This window comes from Labeo rohita, chromosome 20 (genome assembly GCF_022985175.1).
Source record: "Labeo rohita strain BAU-BD-2019 chromosome 20, IGBB_LRoh.1.0, whole genome shotgun sequence".
Classification (NCBI taxonomy): domain Eukaryota; kingdom Metazoa; phylum Chordata; class Actinopteri; order Cypriniformes; family Cyprinidae; genus Labeo; species Labeo rohita.
In genome coordinates, this window is record NC_066888.1 from 20808384 (window position 1) to 20824648 (window position 16265).

General features: G+C 37.5%; 2 protein-coding genes across 3 annotated transcripts in view; one reads left to right on the forward strand and one right to left on the reverse strand.

Annotated features, from left to right (window-relative positions):
* Window positions 1–390: 390 nt before the first annotated feature.
* Window positions 391–6331, reverse strand: cep57l1 (centrosomal protein 57, like 1). Of its 2 annotated transcripts, none has more exons than XM_051138437.1 (12): window positions 6261–6331; window positions 5928–6122; window positions 5306–5486; window positions 5047–5223; window positions 3763–3884; window positions 3516–3632; window positions 2985–3062; window positions 2757–2849; window positions 2562–2630; window positions 2124–2353; window positions 1870–2014; window positions 391–838 (listed from the first exon to the last, which is right to left on the reverse strand). In XM_051138437.1, exons 2-12 carry the CDS (start codon window positions 5946–5948, stop codon window positions 599–601), a joined length of 1473 nt encoding a protein of 490 aa, XP_050994394.1. In that variant the 5' UTR covers window positions 5949–6122; window positions 6261–6331; the 3' UTR covers window positions 391–598. The 2 variants fall into 2 exon arrangements, with proteins under 2 accessions (XP_050994394.1, XP_050994393.1); XM_051138436.1 differs by having other exon boundaries at window positions 2562–2633.
* A 556-nt stretch (window positions 6332–6887) lies between these two features.
* The window catches only part of sesn1 (sestrin 1), a 53049-nt gene continuing 43671 nt past the window's right edge, over window positions 6888–16265 (forward strand). Inside the window, exons 1-2 of the mRNA XM_051138433.1 lie at window positions 6888–6976; window positions 7514–7831. Coding sequence (XP_050994390.1) covers window positions 7556–7831 — 276 coding nt within the window. The 5' untranslated portion in view covers window positions 6888–6976; window positions 7514–7555. The remainder of the gene's footprint in view (window positions 6977–7513; window positions 7832–16265) is intronic.

The window sequence follows — 16265 nt, forward strand, 5'->3', positions numbered from 1 at the left end:
CTGTCATCATTTGTGGCTGTAACAAGATCAGATGTCGGAAAATGGGATCATTTTGTTGTGGAAACAGTGGAGGAAACAATGTGTCAGCTGATTGTAAATCTCATAAGAAAGAAACCACACAAAAGCTGATGCTGCAAGAACATTCGTTTTTTCCCCTCACATTTTTCGTCATCATCATTGCCTTTTCTGGTGTTATTTTCTCACAATGAGTAAGTGAAATAACTAGAAATTCTTACCAACAACCCTTTTTTTCATTTTTAGTGAAATGTGTTAAAACTTTAGGACAGCGCTTAAATGTATTTATTAAATGTTGAAAAGTGATCGGAGTTCAGTCTGCAGATAAATAAAAAGCTAAGTTGGTCTGTGCTTTAAAATATATAAAGATATTTTATTTCCAACTTATTATTCAAACAAAAATATTAACGGAAATAAAAACCAATGAAAAATCTCATTAAACAGAGAGTTATATAGGTTTTTGAGTAAAATCTGAGTTTAGATGTTGATGAATCAGGACAAAGGACAGATTTTGTATCATTCCTGTGTCTTCAGGCTGCTGCAATTCTTCTAAGCCCCAGATGTGTGTTTCAGGGCAATGTACCTACGTCTCCCATGCGATGTCCTGTCTGCGGAGGCTGGAGCACAGTTTCTGTGTCTCTTTGAGGAGCCTCAGGGACTCTTGACTGCTCCTGCTCTGTTTCTGTCCCTTGCTGGCTGAGGCTTTGACAGGGGACGGTGGCAAAGGCTGTACTCCACTCTGTGTCCTGGTTTTTCCCTCTACACTGGCAGCCCTACGTGGCTTCTGCCTGGGGCTACAGGATGGCTGGGAGAGTTTCTGAACCTACAGAAGTAAAAACAGCTTGATATGCAGACAGCTGAGGTCAAAGGTTTACATACACCTTGCAGAATCTGCAAAATATTAATTATTTTACCAAAATAAAAGGGATCATACAAAATGCATGTTAATTTTTACACTATACTGACCTGAATACGATATTTCACATAAAAGACGTTTACATATAGTCCACAAGAGAAAATAATAGCTGAATTTATAAAAAAAATTAAAAAAGTTCAAAAGTTATGCATTACATATGCTTGATTCTTAATACTGTGTTGTTACCAGAATGATCCACAGCTGTGTTTTTTTTGTTTAGTGATAGTTGTTCATGAGTCCCTTGTTTGTCCTAAACAGTTAAACTACCGACTGTTCTTCAGAATAATTTGTTTTTTCAGCATTTTTGTGTATTTGAATGCTTGAATACAACAATTACTCTATGACTTTGAGATCCATCTTTTTTACATGGAGGACCATTAAGGGACTCAAATGCAACTATTAGAGAAGGTTCAAATGCTCACTGATGCTTCAGAAGGAAAAACGATGCATTAAGAGCAGAGGGGTGAAAACTTTTGAACAAAATGAAATTGTGAAATTGTTCTTATTTTGCCTAAATGTTTTATTTTTTTCATTTAGTACTTCCCTTCAGAAGCTACAGAAGATACTACATTTCCCAAAAAACAAAGTTAAATTTACCCTGATCTTCAAATTCAAAAAGTTTTCACCCCCCGCTCTTAATGCATTGGGTTTCCTTCTGAAGCATCAGTGAGCGTTTGAACCTTCTGTAATAGTTGCATATGAGTCCCTTAGTCTTGTGAAGTCACATGGACTGTTTTAACAATGTCCTTACTACCTTTCTGAGCCTTGAACATGTCAATTCTTTTGTTGTCTATGCAGGGTCATAAAGCCCTGGGATTTTATCAAAAATATCTTAATTTATGTTCTGAAGATGAATGAAGGTCTTACGGGTTTAGAGCTACATGTAATTAATGACAGAATTTTCATTTTGGGGTGAACTATCCCTAGAAGAAGCTTACTGTTTGCTGATGTTTGCGCAGTTTGGAGATTTGAGCTGCTTTCTCTTCCATTCTCGTGACCAGAGAGTCCAGCTCTCGCTCTAAATCATCACGAAGCTCTCGTTTAGAGGTTTCATCTATCTGCTTGACCAGTTCCTGGTGTTCACTGTCTCACACACACACACACACACACACAATTTTTAAACTGTATCCTATTCTCCCCATCAATGCATTACAAAAACTAGTCTTGATCATGTCAGGATGGTGTGACTCACAAGCTCATCTGTCCTAGTTCATCCTGTAGGGCGAGCAGAAGATCAGAGAGGCTGCCCAGTGAAGCAGCTGCTCTGCTGGGGGAGGACGGAGGTCTGCGCTGGGCCCGCTGGTTCTCAGAAACTGACTTTTGCAGTGCGGTGACTCTCTCACACAGACGTGGGTTTCTGTGCTTCATCAGGTGCAACACACTCTGAACATTGGCATTGACTGAGTGGCTGGGACTGGTCGACTGAGACAAGTGACAGAGAGAAAAATGCTCAAGAAAACATTCTTTTTTTCTAATATTATCATCATCATCATCAGTACTAAAAACAGTTGCTGCTTAATATTTTTGTGGAAACAAAAGCATTCTTTACTGTTATTCTTTACTTTTTTAATAATAACCATGTGCAAATGAATAATCAAGTTATGTTGTGTCAGGGTGAGGTTATACTTACTGTTCCAGCCACAAATGGGAGGCGTTTAGCCTTAGGAGTGGTGGGCGCATCCACCTTCACTGAGGAGGGCTTCTGACACAATGTGACAAAAAAAAAACATTAATAACACAACATACTACAGTATACATCTGTATGTCTGTAAATATACTGCCACCTTGTGCTCACTATACAATACTGCAAAGCATTTTTTTTTACCTTGCAAGAGGCCTTTTCTTTCTTCTTTTTCTTGCATTTAGGCTGAGTCACAGCAGAAAGCGAGAGGAGATTGTTTTCAAGCTCTCGCTGCAACTAATGCCAGGAAAAGCAAAGAAACAACACAAATGCATGAATTTTAAAAATGGCTTTTTAATAAAAGCTACTTTTCTAAGCAGAAAGTTGATTTTTAAATCTAATTTTTAAGAATGTGTTTGCCATTTGTTTTACCTCCTCTGCTTTCTCTTGCACAAGTTTGCGTTCATGTTGCTCCTCTAGAAGTTTCTGTTCTAAGAGCTCAATCTTCCTCTGTAGATGAAAGACACCAAAACAGATTAAAAAAAAAAAAGCTAACAGTCCATGTGGATTTTTTCTCCCAGCTGACTCGAGTGCATATTGAGTTTTTTCAGGGCATGAATCTTGACAACATTCATGTTTGTTTTTATCATTTCCAGTAAGGTAGGTGAAATATTAGGTTAATATCTTAATACTGCTTGCATTTGTCTTTACCACCTATTAACTTTAGTTTGTCAAAATATTGCATCCTTTTCTACTTACTAAGTCCTTCTCTTTATGATTTAGCAGCTTCCACTGTGGTTTAGACAGCATAAATTAGCAGAACAACGTATTCAGTAGTACATCAACCGTGCAAACCATGCTGTTTTTTACATCCAAGTATCTCCAATACGGCCGTGCATTCGGGTAACTGACCAAACCGTGACGTAAGTGCAAACCCTCTACATTGAGTGCATATGTTTGTACCTCAGCCACAGACTGTGTACTGGTGAGTCTTAGATACTCCTTTTCCAGTCTTTCCAATTTGTTGAGATGGGCCTGCATTTGTGGGTCTGTATGTGTGCTTTCCCTATACACAGAATCCTAAAGACCAATCAGAACAGAGAGAGATAAACAGGCTTTGAAAGCTTTTGAGTTTATACACAAGTTGTATCTTTCAGTGTGAGAATTTACAACATACTTAAGCTTTTTTTGCTTATGTCTGTCTGCTCACCTGCTTGACTGGGTGACTGATTCTCTCTTTCTCTGCACACGCCACCATTTTGCTCATGTAGTCGAGCTGTTTCTCCAGTAGAGAGCAGCGTGTTTCTGCGGAGTCAAGCTTAGAAACCAGCTCTGCAAAGAAGACGACATACAGAGACAAATTAGCAGTGTTGCCAAGTCTGCAGTTTCTCGTAGAATCAGGCTACTTTAATTTAAAAAAAAAAACCTGGCAATCCTGCAACTTAGTAGAGACCAACTTTGTGCCGTACTAGACTTCCCAATAGAGTGTTTTCACAATGCATCATCAATCGGCCATATTGGCGGCACTGAACATAAACAATGCTCCTTAACCAAACGTAACTTGCAAATTTTGCTCATTTTTTGCTGCTGAAAATTGTCAGTTATTGTCATGTTTTGGGCTGTACTAATCGGTCGGCCCGGGTAAAACATTTGTGACCCTGGACCACAAAACCAGTCGTAAGTAGCATGGGTATATTTGTAGCAATAGCCAACAATACTCTGTATGGGTCAAAATTATAGATTTTCCTTCTATGCCAAAAATCATTAGGTTATTAAGTAAATATCATGTTCCATGAAGATATTTTGTAAATTTCCTAATGTAAATATATTGAAACTTAACTTTTGATTACTAATATGCATTGCTAAGAACTTTAAAGGCAAATTTCTCAATATTTTGATTTTTTTTGCACCCTCAGATTCCAGGTTGTAAATACTGTCCCATCCTAACCTAACAAACCATACATCAATGGAAAGCTTATTTATTCAGCTTTCAGATGATGTCTCAATTTCAAAAATTGACCCTTATGACTGGTTTTGTGGTCCAGGGTCACATTTGGAGTACTATAGACTGCCAAAAGTTAAAACAAATCAAGGTGAAAAGTGCAAAAAACTGTCTGAGGAACAAAAGATATTTGTGGTTTGCCAAACAGAACTAGGATTTCCAGGGCAAGAATCTTGACAACATTCGTGTTTGTTCTTATTTCCGGTCAGGTAGGTGAAATATTAGGCTAACATCTTAATTAATACTGCTTGTATGTATTAAGTCATTCTCTATAGGATTTAGCAGCTTCCACATATTTTTTCTGTGGTTTAGACAGCATAAATTAGCAGAACAATGTGTTTAGTAGTACATTAACTATGCAATCAATGCTGTTGTTTACATCCGAGAATCTCCAATATGGCCGCGCATCCGGGTCACCGACCAAACTGTGGTGTAAGTGCAAACCCTCTATTATTATGACAATAGATCAAAACTATTGTGCAACACTTTTACCTTTCCTCTGTGAGGAGTGATTCTTGTGTGTGCTGAGATCCAGTTTTCTCCTTACAGAAGCATCCGTCTGTTGTTGAACAGTGTGAGAAAAATGCTGGACGTTCCTCTCTGCCTGAACTCTCTCCAGCTCCAAGCGTCGCATCTTCTCCTGCAGTGTTTTCAGGGCTGCTATCACTGCTGTTCAAACACAGAAAACATTAACATTCAGTGTTAAATATCTGGTTACATATAATCCTTGGCATTTAATAACTCAATTCACCTCTGCTTCCAGCATCAGGTACTGTCTGATAAAGTTGTGGGCTGATGTCCTGTACACCTGAGCTCTTTCTGTCGAGTGAATGTGTGGCTGCGTTTATGTACAGAGGTCTTGACAGTGTCTCCGGAGGCTGGTAAAAACTGCCAACATAACTCTGTTTAGATGGAGAGTCCAGATTTAGACTCTGTAATTCAGAAATAAACAGATTACTCATTTTTTTTGTCGAAAAACAACACTTTGAATGAGTGAACAATAATAATACAGCCAAGTCATGGTCTTTTTTAGAAAAAAATGGCTGTTACAGAATACAATACAGTCTGAGAGCTATTGTTTAAAACAGCCAAAATCACAAACAAAAAAGCAAGTTGTATAAACACACTGTGACACTTTAAAGTCTAACGAAATATATTTTCTGAATAATTAATTAAATGGCCGTGTGTCAAAACCTAGTGAGCTGCTTTTTAGGCTACATAAACGCTTTAGGAACCCAAAACTGTTGCTCTAGGCTGCTTAGTACAAAATGTGAATAAGCTAATAAGGCTAACGACTGTGATACATCAATGTAAACATCGCTAACAATAATAACAACCGCAATATAGCATCAAGTTAGCATAAGTATATATACCTGATCCCTGAAGTGATCCATTATGAGTCAGTCTCTTCGTTACACATAAGAATAAACGATGTATTCATCGAGGTACAGATGAATTAGCTGAGTGTCATGTCAACAGCTGTAGCCAACAGCGCCGCCCAGTTTCAAATTTCCCTCTTCTTTTACCGCCTTCAGTGGTTCCGTATGCACACAATGACCACACAGTTTCTATAATATAAATACAATTGGTTGGTTGATAGATAGATAGATAGATAGATAGATAGATAGATAGATAGATAGATAGATAGATAGATAGATAGATAGATAGATAGATAGATATTTTAAACAATCAAAGTGAGTTAGCACCTTATCATTACATAAAATGAGACAACTTTGACGATGCTGGAAGTCTGTGGGGCCAGGCATAACCTAAAGGTCTGTTATTACATTTTAAGAAAAATAAAAATCACAAACGTATTCTTTCTGGTTATTCCTGTATTAGGTTGACAACAAACACATTCTATATGTTTTCCATTTCTATTTTCATCGAAGATGCCTTCACTTAATAACAGATACAATGAAGCTCATACTTGTAAAACAGTAAGAGGTGGAATAGTCACACCTATTCTGTTTTTAAAAAATAGCTTACATACTTTCATTGAATAAGCCAGATGAATATCTGGTGTAAGCTTTGCATTAATCATAAGGGTTTTGAGATAAACAAGTGGTGGCGGGGCCCCTGCAGTTCCTAATGTTTTTTGTGGCTATTGGTATTTGTAGTTCTGTGTTGTTTTTGCGTCTCCAAGAGAACGTTGATATTAACGAGCGTCTGAACTACAATTCCCTTTTTGTTAGCATTGGGAGGCGCGTCCTGACAGGAACGCCTTTCTAGTTGTTGATTGGTGCGTTGTGAGCATGTCTCCGCCCATCGTTTATTTTGTAGAACGCTATTGGACTATGGAAGCTGTCGATCAAATGTTAACTCAAGCCGCTGTGCAAAGAACTGAAATCGACTGAAGAGCCAGAGCGCAGTAAGGTCTCATTCAACGGCAGCGGGGACGACTAGAGAGAATGTGAATTTAGTAAGTATTTCCTTCTGACATATTTTGCACATTTATGTATAAAATAGTACGCGCTTAATAGTTACTGACCATATGTGTGACATTATTAATTGTGTAAGCTTTGAGGGATATTTGCTTGTTGCTTAATAACAGAACTTGATTGAACGTCATTCAACGGTTTTCAGAATGTGTCTAACGTTACTGTATAATATCACACTCACTGTTTTTTTTGGTAAAATAACCAGTTTTCATAGAAAACTATGGAAAATTATTTTGCAGGATATTCTCATATGTGAATAACAGTCAGTTCCTCTATTTAAACAACAAAAGCCCTAGCAAGTTTTGTTAGGTAAAGCATTCAGCACAGTATAAATACACATAATTTGTATAATGCCTGCTAAGACATGTCTATGCAGTCTGTTTATACCCGCAGTATATGGAACATTTTTGGAGAGATGGAACATTTTCTTGAAGCAAAGAAATGTGGTTTAGAAATATTTCAGCTAACATTATATGATTAATAATAGACATACCTTTTTTGTCTTATGCATGGCTCAGTTATTCAGGTGTATAGCTGAAGAATAGTAGACTGTTACAGTGATGGATGTGAGAGATGCTGCGGGAAGGTGGGATGCTCTGGCCAGTCGAGATTCGAGCTCCAGACACGCAGCGATGGAGCTCATTCACCAGGAGGTGATGAAGAGAATAGAGACCCTGGGGCCGATACCGGACCCGCAGTCCTCTTCTCCCCCAGCCATGGATGACGGTCTGTCCAGTGATCTCAACACTTTCCTGGCTCACGTCCTGATGCTCTCCAAACGGTGTCCTTATGAAGACGTCAGGGAGAAATGCATATGTTTGCTCCAGAAGGTTCAGGTCGGTACTATAGTAATTACTGAGTTGATAGTGAAGGTATTGATTGTATGTTCAACAATGGCTGTATCTGATCTACGTGTCTTTTGAAAAAGAACACCCATGCAAATTATATGTTAGTGTATAATTATACTACATTTATGCAGACCAAGCCCTTTGTAACCTGCTGTATTAATGTATATTAGTGGAAATGGTAGGAAAGAGATTCATTTCTTTACCACCATGTATTTTGCATGTTTTCATATAGATTATTTAATAAATTAAAATATTTATCTACAGTTCAGTTTTGTTTTAAAAGACATTGATTTAACTTTTTTAAACACTGATATGATGACCAGAGGTCCCATGGACATATAAACTGTTGACTATCAAAAGTCTTGGAACTTTTGATAGTCAATATATTTTTTTCTATTTATGCTCAATATTAAGTATTTTTTAGCCTGCATAGGTACTTGTTGTTAGGGGGATTTCTGTAAAATACTTTCATGTTTTTCAAATCCTAATCCATCCATCACATACAACTGGGAAAGTCATGGAAAAGTCATTAAAATTGGTCAGAAAGTGTGGGAAACATTGAAGGACCATTTATTCTTAAAAGGCAATTTGCAAGTAATAAAGAAGTGGGATTTCTGGGTTTGGCTCTGCCATTAATAATATTCCCCTGTGATCCCTTGTTGTTTTCATTCAGTTTCAAACTAACATTATATAAGCCGGTAGCTTATAAGTGAAAGAAAATGTAAGAAAAATATTTATAGACTACAGCTACACAAGATATGATGAGGCGAAGTGTAGCAGTTACTATGTTTGTTGTTTACACAAGCATGTATTTGTTTATGTGGGATTGTATGTACGCCACTACTTAAAATAGCTCTGGCCGGGTTAAGGAAGCTAGGGGACCCGGGTCGTTTCTTACAGTATTTGAGGCTTTTTGTGTCACAGAGTTCACTGGACGAGTCAGAGAGGATAAGGGGCTCTCCTTAGCCACAGATACTGCTGGAAAGTTTACCAGAATGTATAAATCTATTTGGCACATGTCTGTACATTGAACGTGAATGGCCACTTTCTATCACTATTTATTTTTTATCTAATCCTGATGTTTTGAGAATATTGTTTTCCCAAAGGTTTTCCATCAGAGAGTCAAAGACAAAGCTTTAGATGTCAGAATATTAACATGTACTTGTTGCAGTTTGCTTTGTTAGTGTTATTTTGTGAATCAGCAACTTTGGCAATTAACACAGATGTGTGATTAATTAACCCAAAATGTCACTCCACTATGTCTGTTACTAAAAATATGCAAAGACACAAGATGTTCACATAAAGTTTTAGATCAAGGATATTGTGACTGAATCATTTTGAATATGGTGATATATTGTTATATTAGCTTCCTATTCTGTTTATGCAAAGCCCTTTCTTTTAGGTGTTTGTTTTGTGTTTTTAGATGACAGGATGTTCCTCCCTTGTTTTGCGTTAACCTTTTAACCCTTTCTGCTTACTGTATCAGCGGTAAGCCGTCTGCTCTGATATCCGGAATTATGGGATTCAAGGGGCCGTGACAAATGAGGCCACAGCAGTACAGAAAAAAATAAAATTGACCTTTGATCCAGTGAGCACCACACAGATGCTGGCAGACATAGACAGACTCAGGATGTGACCTCAGAAAGCATTAAACCAAGAAAAAAATGATTACTGATATACCACGGCATTGTTTTGTCGTTATGGTTGATACCACATTAACAGGATGTGTCCTTTGGTTGTGCATCACACCTGAATGAATGCACCTGAATGGGCATTGTTCATTGTGAGTGTGTTGACTGTATGTGTGTGTGCACTAATGCATGTTTCTGCAGTGATAAGCCCTGAGAAGCTGTGGATAGAGAGACAGATTTAGGTCAGTGTTAGTCCACTGGTCTGAAAGGAGTTTTAGAAATTATGTAAGATGCCCATATTTCCTAAGGCCCGTGTTTTGTTTGTTATGGCTCATAGTGTCATATTTCTCATTTTTTAGGTGGCGCTAGTTATCTGTGAATGAAAAATACTTCTGAAATGTACTTGTACACAAAGATGATTTGATGCATAATATTGATATTTATGTTCCCATGTTTCTTATTTTGATTAATGTAAGGGCATTTTCAGTCTAAGCAAAGGTGTTTTACCCCATTAAATATGAGCCGTCAAGACGCCAGGCTTCCTAGAATAATGTTACAGTACAGTTCTGAAAATTTTCATTATAAAGAGAGCAAGACATGTTACAGAATGCTGTAGGGGAGTGTATTTGTTGCCCACCCAGGCTTTGAAAATGATTCCTTCCCTAAGGTCTTAAATTAGCTGTGGGCCTTGTGAGGGTCATGTGGATTGGATGTGTGTGTGTGTGTGTGTGTGTGTGCATGTGTGTTTGTTATGTGTATGGAAGCTGGGTGTCACCATGGTACTTGGCACAGGTTTAGTGAGGTGGGTGCTAGCACCCACATGTCTACAAGTTTGCAGTCTTTGTGGTGGTCATTTTCTAATGCAGGTGATTAAATACACTACCAGTCAAAAGTTTTTGAACCGTAAGATTTTTAATGTTTTTTAAAGAAGTCTCTTCTGCTTGCCAAGCCTGCATTTATTTGATCCAAAGTACAGCAAAAACAGTAAAATTTTGAAGTGTTTTTATTATTTAAAATAACTTTTCTATTGGAATATATTTTAAAATGTAATTTATTCTTGTGATTTTCACTGAACTGTTTTAAATATTGATAATAATAACAATAATAAATGTTTCTTGAACAGCAAATCAGCATATTAGAAGGATTTTTAAAGGATCATGTGACACTGAAGACTGGAGTAATGATGCTGAAAATTTAGGTTTGACCACAGGAATAAAATTACATTGTTACATTACATTAGTTATTTTAAATAGTAAAATATGTCACAATATTACTGCTTTTGCTGTATTTTGGATCATATTTTACTATATCATCATATACAGAGATTTAAAAAAAAAAAAAAAAAAAAAATTTACTATTCAAAAACTTTTAACTGTTGTGCGTATTAAAGCAATGTTAAAATGTTTCATTCAGTTTTCCTGCATAAAGTAGGCCTCATTACTAAAGTCATTTTAGTTCAAGTTTGGGGTCAGTAAAATTTTTGAAAAAAGTTTTGCTCTTATTTGATGAAAAATACAGGTAATAAGGTAATGTTGTGAAATATTAAAATTTAAAATAACTATTTTCTATTTTTACATGTACTGTAAGTTTTCCTGTGATGGGAAAAGCTAAATTTTCCTTCCTTCAGTGTCACATGATCCTTCAGAAATCATTTTAATATGGTGATTTGGTGCTCAAGAAACATTTCTTTCAGTGATGAAAAAAGTTATGCCGCTTAATATTTTTGTGGAAACCGCCGTACATTTTTTCACATTTCTTTTATGAAAATAGCACTTCCCATGGTAATTATTTCCCTTTAACAGTATACTATGCCAGAAAAGCCACAACATAGCCATCAGGATATAGTGTGACCAAAAAAAGCCTTTTATTATAAGTATTATAAGTATATAATAAGTTTATTATTAACCATTTTATTGCCATTTTGTATGCACTAAAGATGAAAATGTGGTTGCAGACTGCAGAAAATGGGTTTGCCACCCTGAGGCAGCGTTGTGAAATAGGGTTAAACAAGGAGAAAAGAAAATGATAAATAGACTCTTTATTTACTTCACCTTAGAGAAAGAATATGAGTGGAAAACAATCTGCAGACTGTGTTTTCTCCCTATTTAAGGAAGGGGGCTAACATGACAGCATGGAGCTCTAGCAACAACAACCCCACGATTGGGGAGGGGGACTTGTTTGTGGTTAACTGCACTGAGGGGAGGAGGAAATCCTTAGAAACCTCTCTCAACTCTAGGAATTGAGGCATGGTTCTGCCCTAGAGGAATGATGCCTATTTGAATGTGAAAAATGGCCTGGTTCCAAAAAAACAAGTCTTATTTGGATGGAAAATGGAGTGCAAGACACACACTCCCCCAAATTCGCAGTACACAACATAACATCACACAGTTAACACTTTGGCTTCTAAGATGGTGTGCGTATGTGACATTTTCTCTTCCCTGCTGGTTCGGTCTGGGAGTGTTATGGGTGTTGTTAATGCTTTTATGAGAGTGCTGTTAATGCCGCTTCTGTTGATCTGCACAAACACCTCATGAAATAAGAAGGATGAGGAAAGCGGTGCAGATGAAATGCAGAATCCGTTGTTGGCAGAGCTGCGAATGTGAAAGTTGAAGACGTACTAGCAGAAAGATGAGGACAAAGCAAGGGAAAACAATTTTTCAGAGTGTTATGCTGTGTACAAGGATCAGATTACAGCCCATCTGTTGTTGATTAAGATGAATGCATGCATGTAAAGCTGTGCACATGGATGCATACAGGATTTGTTTTGGGAAAGATTTCAAACTTTTACATATTATAGTTAGTTTTGGAATCGACACAGCAGATCAAGTCCCCATGGCCAGGGAGGAGAGACCTGTTTTTTTAGGTTACGTCAAATACGTGCAGCCGTGTTGACTTTTACTCCAAATGGCATTGAAATCACGTCATGATTGTTATATAAAAGCTGTGTTTGGCAATTGAACACAGTGACAATACTGTGGTGATTTGGTGAGCTACCACAAAACCAAGTTTTTCCCATAGTGTAAAATTATGAACACCAGAGGGTGCCATTACCTCATGATAAAACCCTTTACTAACTTGACTCCCTTAAGCTCGATACAGCGGAAATTTCCACCACTTGATCTAAATGCTTACAGAACTGTTTTATTTCTTTACTCCTGGTGGCAAGAAAACAATCAAGATTAGATTGCTAAATGCATGTCTATTATACCATTAGCATTCCCATTTATCTAAATGCCAGTTGCACAGCTGGCAGACCCATTACATGCAGGAAAATTGCATCACTAACAAGTAACCTGAACTATGATGTCAAAGGCAACTACAGTATTATAATGTAATATTATGCTTGCAGTTGTTATTTAGTCTGAATACACAGCTAATTTTTATTGTTCACCTTGATAGCCATCCATCCATAAAACCACAGATGAAGCATTTCCTATGTTCTGTGAAGCGCATCTTAAACCCAGGCAGCTGTAATTTAGTTTTTTAAAAATATAGGCACCTTAACGTTTCTCAATGAATCTTTCTCATTTAAAGTGTTCTTCTTAGTTTATTGAAATAAACATCTGCTTTTATCCATCACACTTGAATCAGTTTTGGTGTAACCTTGAAGTTGGAAACTGACGTTTTGATGCATCATCGCTTGAGTGCAAATCTGATGAAGCAAACCACCTTGAGAAGTTCTCAGCTTCAATTATGGCCACATCCGGGGCACCAGAAGAGGGGGAGATAAGTGGATTTTTTAATGCTGTATTTCTGCAAATAAAAAAGATGCAACGTGAGCCACAGCCACACGTGCCACAGAACCCACGTGTAACCAGACCCAGAGAGGAAGTGGTATTATTTTTGTGTGTGTGTGTGTGTGTTGTTATAAAGCATAAGAATGTCATAGGTTAAAAAAAAAAACGGAAATCAGAGGGATGTGAAATAGAGAACAGAAATAGACCGAGTTGTCAGGCGAAGTAGAAGAAGAAATCTGTTTGGAGATTGGATGGTCTGGTGACTCTGGGGTACTTTGAGTCAAAACCTAAAAATATTTAAATAGACCGTTAACCTTTATTGCATCAAAGTGTCCACAAAGTATTCTCTCCATAGCATCACTTTTTGTTTTTCTAAAGTAACATCTGCTTTGATCCCGGTGTAGTTTTATTTTCATGGGAAAATTATGGAAAAAGACAATGGCAGGTGTAGGATGGAAAACCCTCTTCATTGTAATAAAACCCCACTATATATGTGCCCCATTTTCCACTGGGTTGGCAGAAAGGTTTTGCCACAGTCATTGTGAAGTTACATTTTGCTACTAAAGTTTGACAGAAGTGTGAGACACGATCCTTGGCCAAAGTGGGCGAACGAGCGTGCCTCTTGAGGAATGCTGAGATTACATTTCAGTGTTTACATTGTGAATTTGGACTGGTATGAATCTCCAGTTAATGCAACAGTGGAACAAGCCCTTCATGCTTACACAGTCAGTTCACATCATTCATGGATTCATGGAAGCGTCTTCTCCTTTGTTGTGATTTGTTGCAGGTCTCACTGTTTAAGCATCTCAGCAGCTGTGGAAAACCTGGAAAGCCTTCTTTAATGGTTATGTCAGGTACAAAGTGCATAAATTGGAACCCAAACAGCTTGGCATGTCTGGAAGCAACAGATCACTGTGATGTCTAGGCAGCGAAAAGTTGAAAAATTAGAAAAATTTTACAATGTCAAATAAGATGAAAGGATAAACTCATTCATAAGTAAACTTTGAGAGGTGGAATTTAGAAGTTGAATAAAGGAGTGAGAGATGAGTCACATCTAGAGAGAGATAGGCAGAGATGGTGAGGAGTGAAAGGAAGAACAGAAAACAGGGTCATCAATTTCGTAACCTGAATGCTAGCCATGTTAATGTCTCCCTCTAGACCCTTGGCATTTTCCGCTTCTCTGATTAAACACACACGTTCCTGAAGTATACTAGGGATATCAGTGCTGGTACTTTGGTACAAAGCTCATGCTTAAAAAAATGTAATGATGCCAATCTTTCTGTTGTGTCTGTTGGAACTAAATTACACTTCCGTAGTATAAATAACAAGATTAAAAATACTTAAAGACTACATTTAATTTATTTTAATGTAATTTAATTTAGAATTGTATCACAGGGTTTGTACAAGGTGCTTAAAGTGCTTGAAGTACTTGAATTTGACTTGAAATTTAAGGCCTGGAAATCCTTTTAAAATAGCAAAGTTTTTGAAGGTACTTGAAAAGTGCTTAAATTATTAAAGGACAATGCATCTAAATGTTTGATTTTGTCAATAAGCACATATCTTTTCATGCAAAAATCACACAATTAAAAAAAACAGAAAACAATCGAGCTAAGCAGATGAACCGAATCAATTGAGTCATTCACACTGGAACTGCTCTGATTCATTCAAACTCATGGCTTCTATTATTCATTTTGAGCGATTCACTAGCAAAGACCAGATCAAATTAAAAGACCCATTCACTTTCCAATTTTGGACACAGTTGCTTGGACAAGCAAGGGTGTCCAACTGTGCATTTGGAGGGCCACTGTCCTGCAGAGTTAAGCTTCGTAGTGATGGGTGAAACTGAGCACTGTAATCGCATATAGCAAATCATTTGATTTACATTGAAACTTTGTGTATCGTGAATCATTTGTTTCAGATCAGGACTTCAAATCGGGTATCACGAATCATTTGGTTTAGATTGGAACGTGTTTGTGAATCATTTGGCAAATTGAATAATCTAAATCACATTAAATGTGACACACAAAGCTCCAATGTATGTCAAATGATTCATGCTCCAAGTCCTGATCTAAAAGTATGGTTTGCGAATCATTATTCAGATCGGGACTTCAGAGCGCTGACCGCAGATCTTTCGATTTAGATCAGATCTTCGGAGCGGGTTTGCAGATCTTTTACTTTAGATCGAACTTCAGAGCGTTGATCGCAAATCACTTGATTTAGATTGAAACTTCAAAGTGGGTTCGCAGATCTTTTGTTTTAGATCAGAACTTAAAAGCGTGGATCGCAAATCATTTGATTTAAATTGGATTGATTTGATTTAGATTGCCTCGGTGCCTTATCCGGCAATAACTTTGCCGGCAGTGATTGTGCACAAAGACACCTGATTTCAGACATGTTTCTGAGCCAGCAAAACGGTTTAATGATCTACAAAAAATAGAACAAGCTTTGGTGATAACTAAGCGAATATTTAATTACTATAACACTGATTTCTCACTAGAAATAACATCAAAAGTTCAAAAAGTTGGTCAGAAATATACATTTACACACAAACTGACCACCACACGCAACTTTCAGATGCCATCTTTATTTTTTTGCTCAACCATCACAAAATGAAATGGGATATCAAAGGCTTTCAAAAACTGACCAGATGAAGGTATCTCAGGAGGCAGGAAGTGAAGCTAACATTGGATTCAACATGCCTTGATACCTTCCTACCTTAAAACGTGTCCTCCTAAGGCAGTATTTTCCAGTTTTCCTTAGATCTTGATTAGCTGGTTCAGGTGTGCTTAATTAGGGTTGGAGCTAAACTCTGCAGGACAAGCAAGGGTGTCCAGTTGTGCTCCTGGAGGGCCACTGTCCCTGGAGTTCAGCACCAACCCTAATCAAACACACCTGAACCAGCTAGTCAAGGTCTTTCTAGGCATACTAGAAACTTCCAGGCAGTGTGTTAAGGCAAGTTGGAGCTAATTTGGGCCCTCCTGGACCGAGTGTGACACCCCTATGTGAGCCACAGAACTAAACAATTGACAAGCCTGCACCAGTTCACGCATAAAA